The 18,510-nt window shown below is 41.4% G+C and overlaps 1 protein-coding gene across 5 annotated transcripts in view; it reads right to left on the reverse strand.

Moving 5' to 3' along the window:
• Nucleotides 1–1,458: 1,458 nt before the first annotated feature.
• The window catches only part of PIGG (phosphatidylinositol glycan anchor biosynthesis class G (EMM blood group)), an 86,681-nt gene continuing 69,629 nt past the window's right edge, over nt 1,459–18,510 (reverse strand). The window contains exons 13-14 of one of the 5 annotated variants that reach the window (XM_064642156.1): nt 11,257–11,373; nt 2,979–3,050 (exon numbers count right to left, since the gene is read on the reverse strand). In XM_064642156.1, coding sequence (XP_064498226.1) covers nt 11,295–11,373 — 79 coding nt within the window. In that variant the 3' untranslated portion in view covers nt 2,979–3,050; nt 11,257–11,294. The other 4 variants (XM_064642155.1, XR_010426788.1, XR_010426787.1 and 1 more) reach the window with 4 other exon arrangements.

Raw genomic sequence — 18,510 nt, forward strand, 5'->3', positions numbered from 1 at the left:
TGGGGTGCATGCTGTGGATCTTCTGCTGGCTTATAGAGAGCCAAGGAAAACAGAGGCTTATTTTTCTAGAGAGCAGAAATACAGATATACAGTATCTGAAATATGGACAGATTTAATATTTTTTTCCTTAAACCTGAATTCATTTACAAGAAGGAAGCTCAAGCTTCATCATGCTCTGACTCTGTAGGGCTGATCACATGTTACAAGCTTTGAGCTGAGCTGACTGATGGGGACCTGGTGAATCTGGTAAAGGAAGCTACAGACCACTGTAAATGGCTGAACCTGGCCCTGGCCAACAGGAAAGGTGCTGAATGGAAAAAATTAACATGTCAAAACTTTCTCCACACTGAGAAGACATTCCTGCTCAGAAGGTATTTATGGAGGCGTTTATGCCCATGCACAGGGTACTACCGAGAAAGCTGCAGCCCAGGCTGATCCCACACCAGATCAGGGACTACAGATGACTTGGACAGAAGGAACTGGTATGCTCAGAATGGCAAAAAAAATAGCATTCCTGCTTCCCACAGCACTTGTCTCCGTGACTGAGGGTTTGGAACACGCTGAACATGATATGGGGAGATTGGATGAGAAGGGAAGTGGAACAACCAAATAGAGAGATGAGAATTTGTGTTGAGGCATTTGCATTCTCTGTACATTCAGATAAAATACCAGAACTTTAAGTTGATTTAAAATAAAACTATTTTTACATAATTCCCCAGTTAAAGTCTGTTTGCCTGTGGCAAGAACCAACTCATTCCTTCGCTGCCTGAGCTTTGCATTGCTATTGCCCATAAGCTGATGAAGCTAAAATATGACTTCATTTGCCTGTGCCCAAAAGGGAAAAGGTGAAAAAGAATAAAAATGGCAATTCTGAAGTTGAAAGTACCATGTTTCTTTCATGTATCCCCTAAACTGTGAGTTAACTTGAGATAGAGACACAGTGTCTTCTTCTTCCTTCCTTTCCTGGTCTTGCAGACCTAAATAACACAGTTTTCCCAGGCCTTTTATTTTAGCCTGGATGCAATCTGGACATCTTCCATCTTCAAAGGAGAAATTATTATTTAACTAAGTAATCTGAAGAACTGTAACCTTAATTCACACATAGTATTTAAGATTCCAGTATTTGATAAAATGTCCAAGAGATGTACTAGAAGCAAAAAATATCAGAAGGAAGGAAAAGAGGATCTTGTGAATGTCATCCCACATTGTTTTAGGATTCTGTACACCAGAAGCAACTTCCCCTTCACCCTTTCCATCTCTTTATTAGCACTCTTTCTCTCTGAGTCAAATATTTTTTAAACATAATCTGTTTGAATGTTAGGGATAATTGCTTAGGAATTAACCAAGTGAGCAAACAGAGAATATGTTGGTAATGCCCACATGGTTGCTCACCAACAGGTAACCAGAAGAATATTGGGAATGATAAAAATGATAAATTTGTACTACATTAACACCATATTTTGCAGTGAAAAGTGATTTATTAGAAGTATTTAATTTTACATCTCCCAGCAGCTCACAGTGAATGGCAATACGTTGCCAGCGTATTGAACATTGTGCTTGCTTTACAGGTGAAAAAAACTTCATTATTAGTGATCAAGATGGCCTGTTATTAATACACAAAAACTAAAGGTTGCTTTATCTGAAGTATGAGATGCAAAGTGTATTAATGAGCCTAACAAATAGGCTATCAGGTCTATAGGTCTTGAAAGCTTTCTTTTTCCAGATTTATAACAAAAGTTAAAAGTTCTCTCTATGCTTCTTTTCTGCTATACCTCTAATATATTTAGATTAAATCCTATCAGCTACTAACATGGACAAAAATATGAGGCAAAGAAACACACATAAAGAATATTTATAGTCAGTGTAGTCATCAACATATATCTTCTTGACAGAAGCAAGGAAAACAACATTGTTAGGAATTAATTACAGCACATTCGAGTGAGATGGCGAGATAGGTCACTGGGGGAAGGTGATGCAAACTGCAAACACACCTTTTATTCTGCTGGTAACTTAGTCCATTAAGCTGTTTTCCTATTCACTGCTCACAGCTCTCTACCATCCTGTGGAAAACACGGCCAAATGTTCAGCATGGCCGCCACAAACCCGATTTAACATTTAGACATTGATAAGAAGAAACACAACATTTTAGCAGTGGATGGACTCCACAGAAGATTCATTACTTTGTTAGACCATAAGCATTTCTTATTCAGTGCCTGAAGTGCAGATCGAAATCCATTACAGATAATGATTGCACTCACCTTACAAACAAAATGCTGCCTTTAAATAGAAATGCTTGCTGCCCGTGCAAAACAAGCAAAATCACTTACCTGGGATATTTGTAGAACAATAATTTAGTAATAATTTCAATGCCTCCACTAGAAACAAAACAAACACAAAAACCCCCTGAGGCTAACGGACAGAAGATTTTGTGAACAGCACCAAGAAGTCCTGAATATTTTTAGGATCCTGTAGTCTAAGAAGGTAAAAAAACTGTACGTGCAGAAGATTTTCTCAGTGCCCACGAGGCACTGGTCTGTATTTATGTTAAGATATACATTTTAAGGTTCAAAACATGTAATATCACCATTCTGTTATTTGGGGAGCGTTATAATGGCAGCTACAGAAGAGAAGTTATCAAAAAAACAGTTCAATTCAACATTTTTAAAGCAAATTCAATTTTAACACTGGACAGACCCTTCAAACCCTGACCCAAATAAACAAGGTTACTCTTCAAATTCTCTTCAAATAAAGCCTTTATTTTCCTTCTTCCATTCCAGTGACACCGGACTTCGCAACGCAGAATGGCACACCGCACACTTATCTTTCAATCTTGCACTCTGTGAAAGTGGTTCTGATCCATTGCTGTGAAGAACAGGCAGATAGCAGCTGTGATGAACACATGCACTCCCTCATACAGCAGTTTTGGAGAGAAGACACTCCATATGAACAGGTGGTACCGCAGACCCGTCACCAAAACGACGTAGATGGCAACTGGAATTGAGCGCATTAGGGCGTAGCAGAAACAGCCGTGACCCACTGCTGCTGAATTCCTGGCAACAAAAACAGAGGAGTTTATTCTCAGGCAAACTTAGTAAAGACATTGGAGTTCCTCCACTCTTGAGCAGTATTTTGCAACGCAAGGAATACTCACAGATCTCCATTTCGTGTTAGAAAGCTGATTATTGATGCGATTATGTAACTAATAAAGCTTGTTCTTATCACCTCTATATATGCTATAACATGTAAGTATGTGAGGTGTAAGCATAGCAACTGTCATTGCAATAAAGGTACCCAGTAGTTCACCTCACACCTAAATGGTTCTGTGCTTTAATATATTTTGTTCTAACTATTAAAGTCTCCGTTAGGCAGTTTCAAGATAGCTTTGTCTCCTGTTGGCCTTCCAGTGCCTTTCCACAGAATTTGAATGTTAAGAGGAAGAGAATAGACTTCAGTTCTCTTCACAAAGCTTCCTAACCTGATCAGAGGATCACCAGATGGAGTCTGTGCCCCTTGTAAAGAGCACAAGACTTGCCAGAGTACACTGCTGCCCATAGCCAGTAACACTCTTCAAAACAACATAAAAATTGTGCTACTGGAAAGCTTTGCAAAGCTAGCTAACATAACATTCTCCAGGGAACACCATATTCTTAGGCTTGCAGGAGCAATACACAGGATTCCTGTCACAGCAGCTTTAGCTCAGCTGGGTCTGCTGTATCGCAGGAAATGTCTGCCCCAGGTGTAACCTACATGGTCCAAATCTGCCACATTGATGTATTCTGGTGGGTGACAAGACTCAGATGAAAATGGAAGTGAAAGGGTTTTATGCACTTTGATTGTTCTCCCTCTCCTGAAGTGCCAACTCAAAGAAACGATGCTGAGTTGGCGCCTGTCCAATTTCCCCAGACCACATCTGCAGAGGCTAATTCAGACCAAATTCAGATGTTTACCTGTTCAGACAAAAGGAAGGAATAAAGCTATTTTGCTGGAACAATAAGAACATTTTCCTCTCCCTATCAAAACATTTTACATCATCAGTTCCCAAAAGAACTCACTGGCAAAATGCAGAAGTGTTTTACACTGAGGTCCTGATCTGAGAATCTGTTCTGCTCCTCCCAGTTTTTAATCCTGATCTTGTTCCAAGTAATGAAAATTTAACATGACTAGCACTTCTGTGAGATGTAAATTAGTCACTTATGACTAAGTAAGCTACAGAATGCAGTATTTTACATAAACCATTAAATTTCTTATTCTTTAAATAAAAATAAGTAGGATACAGCCCTGTTTTCCAGTGAAGTCAAGATTTAAATTCCCAAGGCTTTCAGTGGAAGGAAGAACAGGTCGTGTTGAAAGCAGAGTTGAAAAATCAACTAAGAACAGCAGGCATGAATGACTGCAAAACATACATTTAGTTCACAGAAGAGTATTTCCCTTGCTGTTTAGCCAAGGAAACTGTGACTTGGGAGTGAACTAGGCTGTTCCCCGCTTCTGTATAACTATTTTAGTCTTTAGTGAGCTTGTGTAAATAACCAGCTTTACGTTTAATAACCAATTTTGTTGACAACAATTTAACAACCTGCAGTTCACTCAGTCTTAGCTATTTTCACGCTGAGTAAAAACAGTATGTGCAGTAAAAAAAGCAGTTGTTGAATGACACAACGGATTAGACATGGGAAATGGCTTTTGAGTCAGATAGGGCAAACAGCTAATTTTTAAACCACTTTCTAGAGTCAAAAAATGCACTCCACAGACCATCTAGATGAAAGCTATCAGTGGTTGTGGCTATCACATTTATTAAGCTCAATGATGGGATTTTAAAGGGAATACTAAAAGCAAGAAGTGAGTGTCTATGGACTTACATATCCAGGTCTTTCAAGAGCCCTGTATTTCAAAATTAAATTTCAGTTCATATATTTTTCTCTAGTTTGTGCTCACCTAACAACACATTTAGTGCATTACGGTGAAAAAGATCCTAATCATAAATCAATGGTGTTAAAAATTTTTTAAATAGCTATTTTTTAACTATGAAGAAACTGTCCAGAAGCTTATTTCGAATTGAATCTCTATGTATTCACTCCTTTGGATGAAAAATTAGGTAAACATAATATTTTAGATATTTCATTTTACACTGAAATGAGAGCACACAGGGATCTTTACTAGTAACACTTAAATTTTGCATTTTCATATTCTGATTACTGCCAAAGAATCCCCAAGTCAATGTTACAATTCTTCCCACATTCTGATATCATCAAAATGATGGACTGTTTTTTGCTTATATAACAGCTTTACTTCCAAAAGGTCTCAGCACTCACTTCACCTCTCAAAAAAAAACATGGACAGCCACCTGCAGAGGAAAATCTTGGCCAGTTTCACAGTATAATGCAGTGGTGCAATTTAGAGAAGGCAACAAAAGCACACTGTATCCACAAAGTTTAACTGTCAGTGGGGTTCAATAGCAGAATAATTGGGTTTATTTTGGAACTGGTGAAAGGGTTCACATGTGTGTTGTTGAGGAAACATCATTGGAATGACTGAGCACAAGCCAGTTACACTGACTTGGCTGTTCTGATGCTACAGCAACAACTCACTTCTTCAAGCACATCACCATCCTTTATTCTTGCTTCAGCCAGGGACAAAATCTGCCGAACAGCTAAGAGTAATGACTTTGTGCACTCCTTCTGCTCATTCTACACACACACTGACCACAAGGAACCGGGCCACAGGAAGGCAGCAGCCAGGGAACAGGCTGCTTTTGATAACATCACCATGACAATACAGCTAGTTCAGCTGGTTCCCGAGTGATTCTGAAAGAAGTCACCAGAAGAACACAGAAAGCTGGCTGTGACATGCCACTCATGTATCCTACTGTTTATGATCTGGATCAGCCAGTAATGAATAACCTTGCAACACCTCACTGCTGTTGCAGTAAAAATAATGGAAGGACAAATCTAAGGCATCAATCTGTAAATACTCCATACCAAACTGTCTCTTCAGCAATTAATGCCTTTCTTCATTTAAAGGAGAAGAGAGACATAAACTGGATACACTACATCCACGTTCTGACAAAACCAGCCCAATACTAAGGCCTCTGCACAAAGAAGCAGTAAAATAAGGAATAGTCAGCCTAATACTGAGCTCGTTTAGCAAGTTTACTTATGAGGACTTGAATAAGAAATCCAAATGTTAAAGATGACAAAGCATATCCAAACTTCATGCAAGATCCAGAAAAAAAACAATGACTTTGGAGGCTTCTGAAGCAAAGAACACTACAGATTCACATCACTAGACATGCCATATTTAGATTGAAAGCATTAAGTACGGTCTAGAGCACATATTGTCTTTCAACAAAAATCATCTCTTTTAATTTAATGTTAAATACGTAGAAAAATATGGCCAAGAAATTGTGCTATTAATAGGTTTTCTGCTTCTTTGGATATCCGAAATCCTGATTGCCAGTGTTTTGTCAACAAATCTTTCACCTCTCAATCTGTCTCTAAGGTGCCATTAAAATGGGTAAATACAAGGCTTGCAAAATGAAAAAAATATGGTGCCAAAAAAAAAAAAAAGAAAGAAAAATAACTCTTTTCTTGTGAAAATATATCTCCCAGTTATACAGAATACACAGCAGATGGTGGCAACAAATTTTGTAGTTTAAAAATCAAGCAAAAAGCTCCCCAGACAGCCCTACAAATGCATCCACAAGGAATTTTAAAATATACTGCTTTACAAGGGTTCCCACCCTTGTTCCAACCCACCAAATCAAACAAACACTTTAGAAACATGCAAGCATATGAGCAAGGAATACCCTAGTATTGCAATTTTTCTAGAGTTGGAGGAGGAGGGTTGTTTCTGGAGCGTTTCAGCTGAATATTACTGCCTAGGTAATCTCTTATTACTAAATTTGCCTATTTTAAGGCAATTTTTACTGTATTAACATTTTTTCCTGTATTAAGTGGCACTTTTCTTTCCAGGCATTCTGCAGTTTCAGTTTGCAAGATGTCCCTTTTTAGTGGTCTCTGAAAAATAGTTGGCGTTTTGTCAATTTGTCCTGTATATACTAATAAAGGGTTGCAGTCAGAAACAAACCCTTGTAGCACTCCAAGTGCCTGCAACATCTTAAGAGTATCTGCAATCTGTATGAAATTTCTCTGATCTAAGTGAATATCAATCAGTTTATCAGCAAGAACAAATTTACTACGTCTTTCCCACATGTCCCACTCTCACCCATTATAATTCTTGCAAGGCCTTTTTAGATTACAGCACAGAATCCTGCATTGTCAGGAAAAACACAGTTCCAAAGGAACCTGGAGTCCTTTGGAGATTTACATGATCAACTCTGGCACAGAGCATCAATCAGAACTACGTTAATTCTATAAAGTCACAATTTTTGTCGCCAGACACCATCAATGGACAGATGTAAAAAAGGGTGGTTGCCAGCAGGCTAAAAGGGTTATCAGGTATATTCTATTAGCATGGAAATTATGGAACTTGGGGATGATTACTGATTTTCCTGTGCATTCTCTTTCCGAGTAAGAAAGGCAGAGAAGCTACGACTGCCCGAGCAAGGTCAAGTGTCTGTGGCAGTAAGTCACAGGGGACTACAGCATATGTGGACTGCAATACAAGGTTCAGCAGGTTCTCATAATGATTTAGCTGTAAAAATCTATTAAGACCTGAAGCTTCAATTCTCTTCATTTCAGCATCAAGAACAGGAAAAATAGAATCATATCAACGTTTTTTCCTGTTTTCACTGCTGGCATAATCAGTTGTGCTGTGAACACCCTGTCTGCAAAATAAGCAGTCTCACTCAAACAGAACAGCTGACTCTTCCCAATGGCACCCACTGCTAGCTAATCTGCTTAGGACAGAACTCTATCTAAAACGCAGGGCATGTATCAATTACGTTTCAGATTCCTTTCTCTCATATTTAGTCAGGCTTGGCCACTGAAAATCATTCTGAATGAACTCCCCTAAATTGCATACCTATCAAAGATTTATATTAGACTGTAAGTAGAAATCCAATTACGCTGGCATTGGGCTGGAAGGTCTGAACAGCCACTCTGAATGTCTGCTATCATCATTTAATTGCTCAGGTAAGAAATCAACTGTACATTTAGTAAAGGCTTCTAAAACTCCTGGAAATGTGCTCATTTCTCCAAATAACGATCCTGTGGCAATCACCTTTAAGAGTACTGGAAACTCTCTGCTTTTCGGCTTTACTTGATTGGTCTTCACCTTCCTTTAAAGAAATGAGAAAACAGTTCACAAGCTCAAACATCTGAGTCTTTTTCAGGACTGCAGACAAAGAAATAACTAAACTGCACTCTAGGCAACATGGCCATGCAATCTCTAGATTTCTTCATAAGAAGCCACTCTTTTTCAGTAGGTACCTTTGATTCAGGAAACCAGCTTTCTCCATGTAAGCTATGATGGCTATTGCTGATTTCCAGCCATTCTTCAAACACAGGATTTTCATGAAATCCCAAGTGCTATGCTTGATATGTTTTTTCTCACTACTTCTGTGGTGACCCATGCTGGTATATATGCAGTGACTGTTCCTGCCTGTTTCATGGCTCCAAGAATTCCCCAAAGTTTCTCTTCAGGTTATCCTTAGCATGTGTTATTCTGTTCAGATCCAAGAAAAAAAGAAGCAGAATCAGTCTATTCCTGTTGACACCGGCCCAGAATTTAATGCAACAAGATATAACTAAATCATCAAAATTCCTAACAAGCAAAACACAAATAGTAAGTATTTCAAATCATAGTTATTCCATTTTCTGCAATATTCTTCCAAAATTCACTTAACATTTTGGAAGGCTTCCAGTAGAAAAAAACCTGAACCACTTTACATTGGTATCATAAATGCAAGGAGCAACAATGACATTTATAGCTCAATTTTCTGTTAAGTTGCATCTGTGGGCTCCTTGCCCATCTTTGTAAACAGTTATTCTTCATCATCTTAGCCAAAGGTGTAAAGAAAAATTGCATCCGGCAATTGTTCTTGACAGGCAGGGTCTGAACAAATTTAACACAGACTGTTATCAAGTCTTTCAATTAAATTCAAAATTTATCAGTTCGAAATACGCCAGTCTAACAGGACACGTCAACAGTGATACAACGCGTTTCTAGAAAGGTGAAGCACAAATTATTCAAGTATGGACAGGAAATTGGCCAACAACGCCACAGAGGGTGGTGACCAATATTTTTTACTCAGGCTGGCAGCCAGTAACAAGTAGGGTCCCCCAGTGATTGATACTGAGCCCCAAACTGTTCAACATTTTCATAAATGATCTAGATGGTAGGATGATTGAAAGCACCCTCACCAACGTGCTGATGACACTAAACTGGATGGTGAGGTGGACACATCAGAAGGGAGACATCTGAACAGGCTGGAGGAGTGGGCTATCAAGACCTGTATGAAGTTTAGCAAAGACAAATGCAAAGTTCTGCACCCAGCTCAGGATAACCAAAGAGCCCAGCACAGGCTAGGTTACATGTGGCTGGGAAAGAGTGTTGCTGAAAGGGAGCTGGGGGTGTCAGTCAACAAGTTAAACATGAATCAGGAGAGCACTGCTGCAGCAACACGTGAACCAGTCTGGGCTGCATTTTCAGGGGTATTACTAGCAGGGAGAGACGTGATCATCCCACTCTACTCAGGGCTTGTCAGGCCATACCTGACAAGTATGTTCATTGTACAATGTTCAGTTTTGGCCCCCACCACTCTGAAAAGACATGGACAGACTGGAAAGGGTCTGAAGGAGGACTGGAGAGGATCAAAGGGCTCTGCAAGGTAAGACTGTAGGAGTTAGGTTCCTTCTCCATGGAGAAGGCTCAGGGAGACTTTGTCACAGCATTCCAGTATTGAAGTACGTAAAGGTGGCTACAAAGAGGATGGAGGTGCTCTCCTCACCAGGTAGTACGTGGAGAAGACCAGAGGCAATGAGTACAAGTTGCACCAGCAGAGGTTTCATCTCTGTATAAGAAACACATGTTTTACAGTGAGAACAATCAATCATGGAAACAATCTTTCCAGGGATGTGGTAGCATCCCCATCACTGCAGATTTTCAACATGAGACTGGAGAGGATGCTAGATGATCTCATGGAGGCTCTCCCTTTCCCATGAAAGGTTGAACCAGATGATCTTTTGCGGGTGTCTCCAATCTGGGCTGTTCTATTATTTTGTGAAGCAATGCTCACTCTTCTGCACTGAGGGCAGAGTCAATTCTTTCTTCTATTTTTCCATTACAGTAACTATTTTTAAACTTGCGACAACTAAAATAACAGCTCTCTCCTCAAATTACTCTTGCCACTGCAAAAACACAAACACTCAAGAAGAATTTGTGAACTTCAAGAAAAGGTGTGAGAAAAGGAGACAGAAAAATCCTAGATAAACGCAGAAGGACAGTATCTCATGTACAGTCCTATCCACAGCTACCAGAACCAAGGATTCAGTTATTCAGAACCGAGGACTATGGAACACTAATGGCGAAAAAGCACAAAAACTGTAAGAAGAGTAGAACAAGGCCATTAACAGTAAAAAGTACAGGTTACATCCAGAAACATGCCTTCAATGAAGAAGGACGGAAGCAAAAGTCTGCAAATATGGTCCTCCTTCCAGAACTGTTCCTCTGAATGGCTCTGCATCTGCTTGAATAGCAGCATAAACCACCGAGAGACCAGCATTGACAAGCAGCTCTTATGAATTTAAGAGAAGAAATAAAGCTGGTACTATGCTCCAATCCGTTTCAGAATTAAAATGAAGGAATGTCCAAAGTACTGAAGAGAAAGGGGGGACAATTTCTTCAGTGCACTGTGTATAATTCATGCATTGTGTCAGAATACTGCCCTCAACTTTCTTCATAACTTTTTCTGGCACAATGCACAGAGACTCTTTATTCCTTGTGGTGCAATGAAAGGTCTTCTGGGATTACACAGGGATACTCTTACTAAGCCCAAGTATCATACACACTTTTTACTTCGGCAAGTTTAAAGGAGTGTTGGATTTACAAATAATTTACACTAAGCTGAATTATTAAAAAGAACAATACTCATCATTAGCATAAAGACTGTGGAGCCCCACACACTTTCTCTTGGGAAAAAAATGGATTACAGTAGGATCTGTAAACCCATACCCTAGGATGTCTGCAAATGAGGAGACAATGCTAATACCATGAAGCATAAAAGGAACAATAAACAAAAATGGTTTAATCTTGGCAAGAAATGAAGTGCAAGATCAATTTGATTTTTGAGGAAGATACCTTGATATAGCAGCTGCAGACCCTCTTTCTCACTGGACTCAAGCCGAGAAGGCAGACAAATCAGCACAGGATTTTTCATGCCATAGCTTTGGTGATACTCTAATGGTAATCTTGGCTCTGACACAGAAAACGTAAAGCAAACAGACAGAACACAACTTTCAGAAAATTGCAGATGTTAACTTTGCACTTTGAGTATGTTCAGTAGGGCCAAGGAACTTAAAAGACAGCTCTGAGGAAAATGTGGACATCACCTGTTAGAGAGAGGGAGAGAAAGGAGACAGAAAGAATGAGGGCAATAGCAAGGAAAGGGGAGAGCTTGAGAGCAAAAAGGGGAGAGAGGGGGGAGCAGAGACAGCGGAGTGCAGGAAGGGGAAAGCAAGGGAGAGAGGAAGCAGAATGAGAGGAAGAGGATAAGCAGAAAATGAAAGGAGTGTGAGTGAGGAGAGAGGGGTACAGGGAACAATCATGGTGAAAGAGGGGAGAGAGAGGACAGAGGCAGGAAGAGAGGGAATGCAGGAGAAAGAGGGAGAGGTGGATCCAGATGGAGGTACACAGAGAGAGAAAGAGAGGACATGGGGAGAAGTAAAGAAAAAGGGAGAGGCAAGAGGAGAGAGACAGAGTAAGGGAGAAAGAGTAAAGGTAAGAGGAAATAAAAGAAAGGTGGAAACCCAGAAAGGAAGGCTAAGGAGGGAGGCAGACACAGAGGGGAAGAAGCATACACAGGGCAAAGAGCGAGGAGGGCAGGAAAGAGATAAAAGTTTGGGGGCTTTATGCAGAAAGAGAGTGTGAAAGTCAAGTATTGAAAAGAGAAGACAGAGAGAAGAGTGTGGGGTGAAAACACAGGGGAAAGGGCAAGAGAGTGACAGGAAAGGGAAAAGACAGAAGGAGATGGTGGGGAGAGAGCAATGGAGAAAGAACCTTCAAAAAGACTGAGAGAAAAAAAAGGAGAGAGATAAAGAGAGATTGACAAAGAAGGTGAGAAAAAGGGAAACGGGAAAAAGAAGGGTGAGATAAGAAATAAAAGAGGGAGAAGAAGGTAGAATACAGAAAGAAAGACAGAAAGACAATGAGGATAGAGAAAGAGGGACAGAGAGGAGAGAGAATGGGAAGAGAATAGGGAAAATAAATTTGGCAGAGAAAGGCAGAAGAGAGGGGGAGAGAAAGCAATAAAATGAGAGAATGGGGACAGGAAGAAGACAGAAAGAGGACTAGTAATAAGGAAAGATAAATGGAAAGAGAGAGAATGGGAACAGAGTGAGAGAGACAAGGGGGAGGAGAAAGAAACAAGGGGAAAAAGAAAGAAAGAGTGAGAAAAGGAGTGGAAAGGAGAGTAATACAAAGGTGGAAAGAGACCATGCATGAAGGAAACTGCATGTGCAATGGAAATAAGAGAAGCAAAATAGAGAAACTGGGCAAGTGAGAGGGAGGGACAAGAAGGCTGGAGGGAGAAAGTGAAGAAGACAGAATAACAAAGGTTGGCATGAGAGGGAGATGAGGTGAAGACAGGCTGAGAAAGAAGGGAGCACAGAGTAAGAGGAAAGAGGGAGAGATAGGAAGGGAGAGAGAGAGGCATGGAAGAGAATGGATGGTAGTGCTGTTGGTGGAGCGACACTGGGAGAGACAAAGAGTGAGTAGAGGGGGTGTGAGAGAGATGAGGGGACTGAGGGGAAAGGAGGAGTGAAAATGGGAATGAAAAAGAGGGCAGTAAGGAGGAAGATACAAAGGTGGAGTGGGACAGCAATGGCAGAAAGAAAGGACAAGTAAGACAAAAAGATATGCAAAGAAAAGAGGGCGACAGAGTGACAGAGACTTGGAAAGGAGCATGTGGGATAGACAGAGTGAGGGAGAGGCAAAGAAATATTAATAGAAACAAGGCAAAGAAAGCAGAGTGTGACTGAGAGAGAAAAAAGAGTAGACAGAAAAGAGTGAGCAAGGAATAAAATGAGTCAGGCAGAGAGAAAGGAAAGCAAAGGTAAGACAGCAAGCAAGAAGGAAAGAAGAGTGAGAGGGAAAGGGCAAAGCATAGGCAGAGATTGACAGGGAGTGAACAAGAGAGAAGGATGCAGAAGCAATGAGGTAGCGGGTAAGACAGGGAGGATGACATGACGTAAAGAAGGAAAATTGCACAAGGAAGACACAAAGAAAGCCCAGGACAGAAAGAAAAAGCATGCAAGAGAAAATGTGCACATGAGAGAGGGAAAGCCCTCACATGCAAGAAAGAGGGAACAAACATGACAGAAAGAAGAAAGGGCACAACAGAGAGGGAGCACAAGATAAAAGAGGAAAATTACATGTGAGAGAAAGGGACAGTGTGCAGGCATGAGAGAAAAGCACCCAAAATTAAGGGAAAGAATATACAAGAGAGCAGAACCTACACAAAATCTATAAATAAAGTGGACAGATAACAAAGTGTTAAAGACAGAGAATGTGTGAGAGGGGGGACAAGAATGCAAAACAAAGTGTGTACAGGAGGTAAACATGAGATACAGAGAAAGCCTGACAAGAGAAAGTGTATAACATAAGGGAAAGTGTTAACAAAAGAAAGTGCAAGGCAGACAAAGAAAAAGTGAGAAAAACACATGTAAGATACATGAAGTGCAGGGGAAAAGTGAAGACCGAGCAGGAAAACAGGCAAAGGAAAAAAGGGGGGCATGAAGAGACAGCAATTGTGGTAAGGCATGTGACAGAGAAAGGGAAAATGTGCCTAAGGGAAAGAAATCAAGAGAGAAAGAGCAGAAAAGTGCATCAATGAGAGAGGGATGGTGAAAGAGAGAGAGGTTATGTACTGTGTGCCAGAGAGGAAGAGAAACCTCACACATTAAAGGAAGAGTGAATGACAGAGAAGTGGTTAGAAGAGAAAGGGGAGGAAAGAGAAATCAAGAAATTATTGAAGAATGTTAAGAGTGTCCAAGAGAGGAACAGAGGTACAGGACAGAGGTAAAGCATATTCGAGAGGGAAGGAAATCTTACACGATAGAGAGGAAGAGAAAGCATGCAAGAGGGAGTGAAACAGGGTGAGAGAGATGTTCAACAAAGAAGGAAATTATTTGAGAGGGGAAGTAGGCACAACAAGGGAACATGTGTTGAATGAGAGAGATCAAGAGAGCATGAAAGTAATAAACATGTACAGTAGAAATAAGGAATGCTTGAGCAAACAAGAGGTAAAGCATGTGTATGAGAAAGTGAAAGAGTGTATCAGAGAGGGAATGTGCATGTTAGAGCAGAACACTAAGTAAGGGAAAGCACCTGAGAGAAATATGAAAAGCATGAGAGAAAGATGAAAAACATCAGAAAAAAAAGAGGGAAAGCGTATCAAAGGAAGAAACTGAAAGTGAATGGGGAGGGTGTGCACATACAGGGAAGTGAGAGGAAATGTGCACATGAGAGAGGAAAGGTGCAACAGAAAGAATGAAATGGTGCCAGAAAGGGGAAAAGCATGGGAAAATAGATGGGTAAATGTGAGAGAGGGAATGTATGTACAGGAAAAAAAAAAAAAAAAGAGATGTTCATTAGAGATGGAATACGCATGCGAAAGACCAAAAGCATGTGACAGAACAAGAAGGTGCACAGTGAGAGGGAAAGCCTGGAAGTCAGCAAGAGAGAGGGAGGGAAAGTGCTGCATTAGGGAGGGAAAAGGTGCCCAAAAGCAGGAAATTGCAAGCCAGAAAGAGAGAGTAGGAACAATCAATAGAGGGAAAGTAGAAGTCTGTGAGATTCAGAAAGTGTGCAAGACAGGAAAAACACGTGCAGAAGAGCGAGAGACACTACAGAGAGAGAAGAAAAGCATGTATGCAAGAGAGGGAAAACTTGAGAGAAAGTAAATGAATGGTAGTGTGCAGAAAAGAGAGGGGAAGCACACACAAGAGAGGAAAGTGTACAAAGATGAGCAAGGAAAACTGCATTAGACAAAAGAAAAAGCACATGCAACAAAGTAAAAGCATGCATGAGAGGGATAGCATTCTAGAAGTCTAAAGCATTAACTAAAAGGAAAGTGATGGAATGTGTGAAAGAGGGACAGAAAGCATGAGCAAAAGAGAAGAGGGGGGGAAAGACCAAGTGAAGGTCGGGAGAAGAGAGAGGCACTGTGCATAAGCGCAGAACAAGCAAGAGAGACGGAGACTGTTCAACTGAAACCAAATGTGGTAAAGGGAAAGCACTAAAGACAGTGAAGAATAAAAGAGAAACAAAATGTGTGAGAGGGAACTCACAAGAAAAGGAAAAAAATGTAAGGAGTGCAGTAGGGGTAGGGAAGAGCATATGCAGAAGAGCCAAGGAAAGCATGCTAGGAAGGGAAGCCCTGTGAGGAAAGTGTGAGAAAGCAATCAAGAACGTGAGAGAAGGAAGTGTGTGATAAAGAAAAGGAGGTAGGGTGTGAGAGATGTCTGATAGAGGGAGCCAAAGGGACAGTCAGGGTGGGAGGGGAGGGACAGCCAGAGAGGGGTGCAAGAGTGAGGGAGAGACCCCGAGAGAGATAGAGTGGTGGGGGAGGAGTATGTGAGAGTGACAGAACCTGTGTGTGACAGTGAGTGCAAAGGTATGTGAGAGGCAAAGAGAGGAAGAAAGCAAGACAGGAAGCGCTGAGAAGAATTTCAGAGGGAAAGTGAGGGGGCAGCAAGACGAATAAAATTATGGAGGAGAGAAATGCAGAGAGAGAGTGAACTAGCAAGCAGACAGTGAGATGAATGTTAGTGAGAGACAGAAAGCAGCAGTGAGAGTGACAGAATGTGCAGGGGGTAAAGTGAAATGAGAGACGGTGAAGCACACGAGTGAGGGAGAAAACTACAAGAAGATGAAGTGAGACAGCATGATGGAGGAAGAGCATAGAGAAGATGGGGAAGAACAGGAAAGCATGTGAGAAGGAAAGGAAAACAAGAGGAAGGGAAAGCAAGAAGAGATAATGAGAGATCAAAAGGGACAGCATAAGAGAGGGAGGAAAGAAACACAGGAAACCGACAGCAGGAGTAAGAGAAGTGCAAGGACGAGAGAGAACTGTGTGCCTTGTACAGCAATGCAAGAAAAGGGGGCAGCAGAAGAGCAAAGTTAACACAGAAGGCGCAAGGTGTGCAAGGGCAAGGTGACAACACAAGTGAGACAGATACAGAAAGAAAGAAAAGGGATGAGAGTGCATTAAAGACAGAGGGAATGCATATTCAAGAGAGAGGACACGAACATGCAAGACAGCAGTAAGGCCATATGACAGAGAGGGAAACATACAGTGAGAGACATAAAGGTAGAGAAGGGTAGTAAGTGGAACAAGGACAGAGAGTAATAGAGAGCAAAGTAGCAAGCTAGACAGGGAAAGCTTGACCCAGAGACTGAAAGCATAAGTGAATGCAAAATTGCAAGAAAGAGGAAAAATGTGAGAAAGGTGGGAAAGCATGAGAGAGGAGGTTAGTGAGAAAGACATTACATGAGCTAAAAAGGGAAACAGTAAAGCACAAGGAAAAGGAAGCACATGCAAGAGAAGCAAAGCACGAGAGAGCGAGCACAAAGACAAAAAGCACATGCTAGATAATCAAACTGCATGATGGCAGGAGGGAAGATGTGTGTTAAAGAGGGGATATGAGGTGGAGATGGGAAAAGTGTGTGTGAGAAAGCACGAGGTGAGGGGAGCATGAGATCAGCAAATGATATTAAGTTCAGGAGAAGCACATGACAGAGAGAGGCACTGCAGGTGAGTGGGAGGCAAATCATGTGCTGCTGGGAAAGTGTGTGAGGAAGAGGAGGCAAGTGACAGAGAGGGTGGGAGTTGAAGAAAGAGAGAGGTAGGGGAGAACTGAGGACAAAATGAAAAAAAGGAATGAGATGAGAGGGGGAAAGCTAGAGAAAAAGAGAGGAAGCAAGACAGAGAGATAGTGCCAGTGATAGCAGAAGAGAGGGAAGAATGACACTAGACAAGACAAAAAGCATGAGTGACATTGCAAGAGCAAACTGGAAGGGTAATTGTGTGAGACAGCATGCAAGAGAGGGAGAAAGACAGAAATGAAGAGTAATAAGACATGCGAGAGCAGGGAGTGCAAAAGAATGAGAGCAGCAAGCAAGGAAAAGCACACACAGGAGATAATGAAAGCATGACAGGCAGAATTCATGTGAGAGGGGAAGCACATGAGAGAAAGGGGGATGCATGCAGGAGGGAGGCTGTTGAGACAGACAAGATGCACCACACAGAGGTAAAGGGCACAACTGAAAGAGGAAAGGCTGTGGGAAGCCTGAGAAAGGGAGAAGGTGTGAGAGACAAAAGTAGAAGTGCAGAAGAAGGAAAGAGGCGAAGCATCAGAAAGGCAAAGCAAACAGTGATAGCAGGAGTGGGAGGAAGAAAAAGCACAGGTAAACATGCAAGCAAGAGGAAAAATGCAATCAAAAGAGAGAAGTGTGTGAGAGAGGGATGAAGCACATGGGAGAGGGGGAATGCAAGATGAAGAGTTGGGAACAATAGAGGGAAGCACCTGAGAAAGCATAAACACAACAGAAATGGCACACAAGTTAAGTGAAGTGAAAGTAAGAGGGAAAACACTAAAAAGAGGGAGGTAAAGCATGTCTGAGAAAGAAAACAGAGAGGTGTGATCCAAGAGAGAGACATGCATGGGATGGTAGAGACATTAGAACTATGCCAGTTAGGAACAGGGAAGGGAGAGAAGGCAAGGTGAGGGAAAGGGATTGAGGCAGAGAGCAGTAGTGGAAGAGAAGGGACCAGAGAGAGGGTGGCAAGAGATGCAATGGGCAGCATAAGAGAGACAAGAAAAGCCCACCTAAGAGACTGAAAACACAGGCAAGAGGGAAATCACATCAGTGAGGGAAGTATGCCAGAGAGTGCAACTCCATGTGAGAGAGGCAAAGCGAATCCACAAGAGCAGGAAAGCATCTGAATGAGGCAAAGCATAAGCTCAAGGTAGGCAAAGTGCATACTGGAGATGAAGCATGTCAGGTGGGGTGATCAAGACAGGGTGAATGCTTGAGAGAGAAATCTAGAGGGAAAGGGGAGAGCAAGTACATCAGAGAGAGAGAAAAAGCATGACTGAGGCAATGGGAAAACAATAGAGACAAAGAGGGAGGGATAACAAGGGCAAAAGAGATGGATACTTAAGAAGAAGTAGGGGTAGCTAGCAATAAGAAGAGAGACAGCAAGCAACAGAGGTAGGGAAAGCATGAGAAATAGAGAAAATGCATGCACTAAAGTAGAAAAATGTGTCCTAGATGGAAAAGCACCCACAGGGGAGGAAAAAATGACAGAGAGAAGTGGGAGTGGCGAGAGGG

The sequence above is a fragment of the Pseudopipra pipra genome, chromosome Z (genome assembly GCF_036250125.1).
Source record: "Pseudopipra pipra isolate bDixPip1 chromosome Z, bDixPip1.hap1, whole genome shotgun sequence".
Classification (NCBI taxonomy): Eukaryota; Metazoa; Chordata; class Aves; order Passeriformes; family Pipridae; genus Pseudopipra; species Pseudopipra pipra.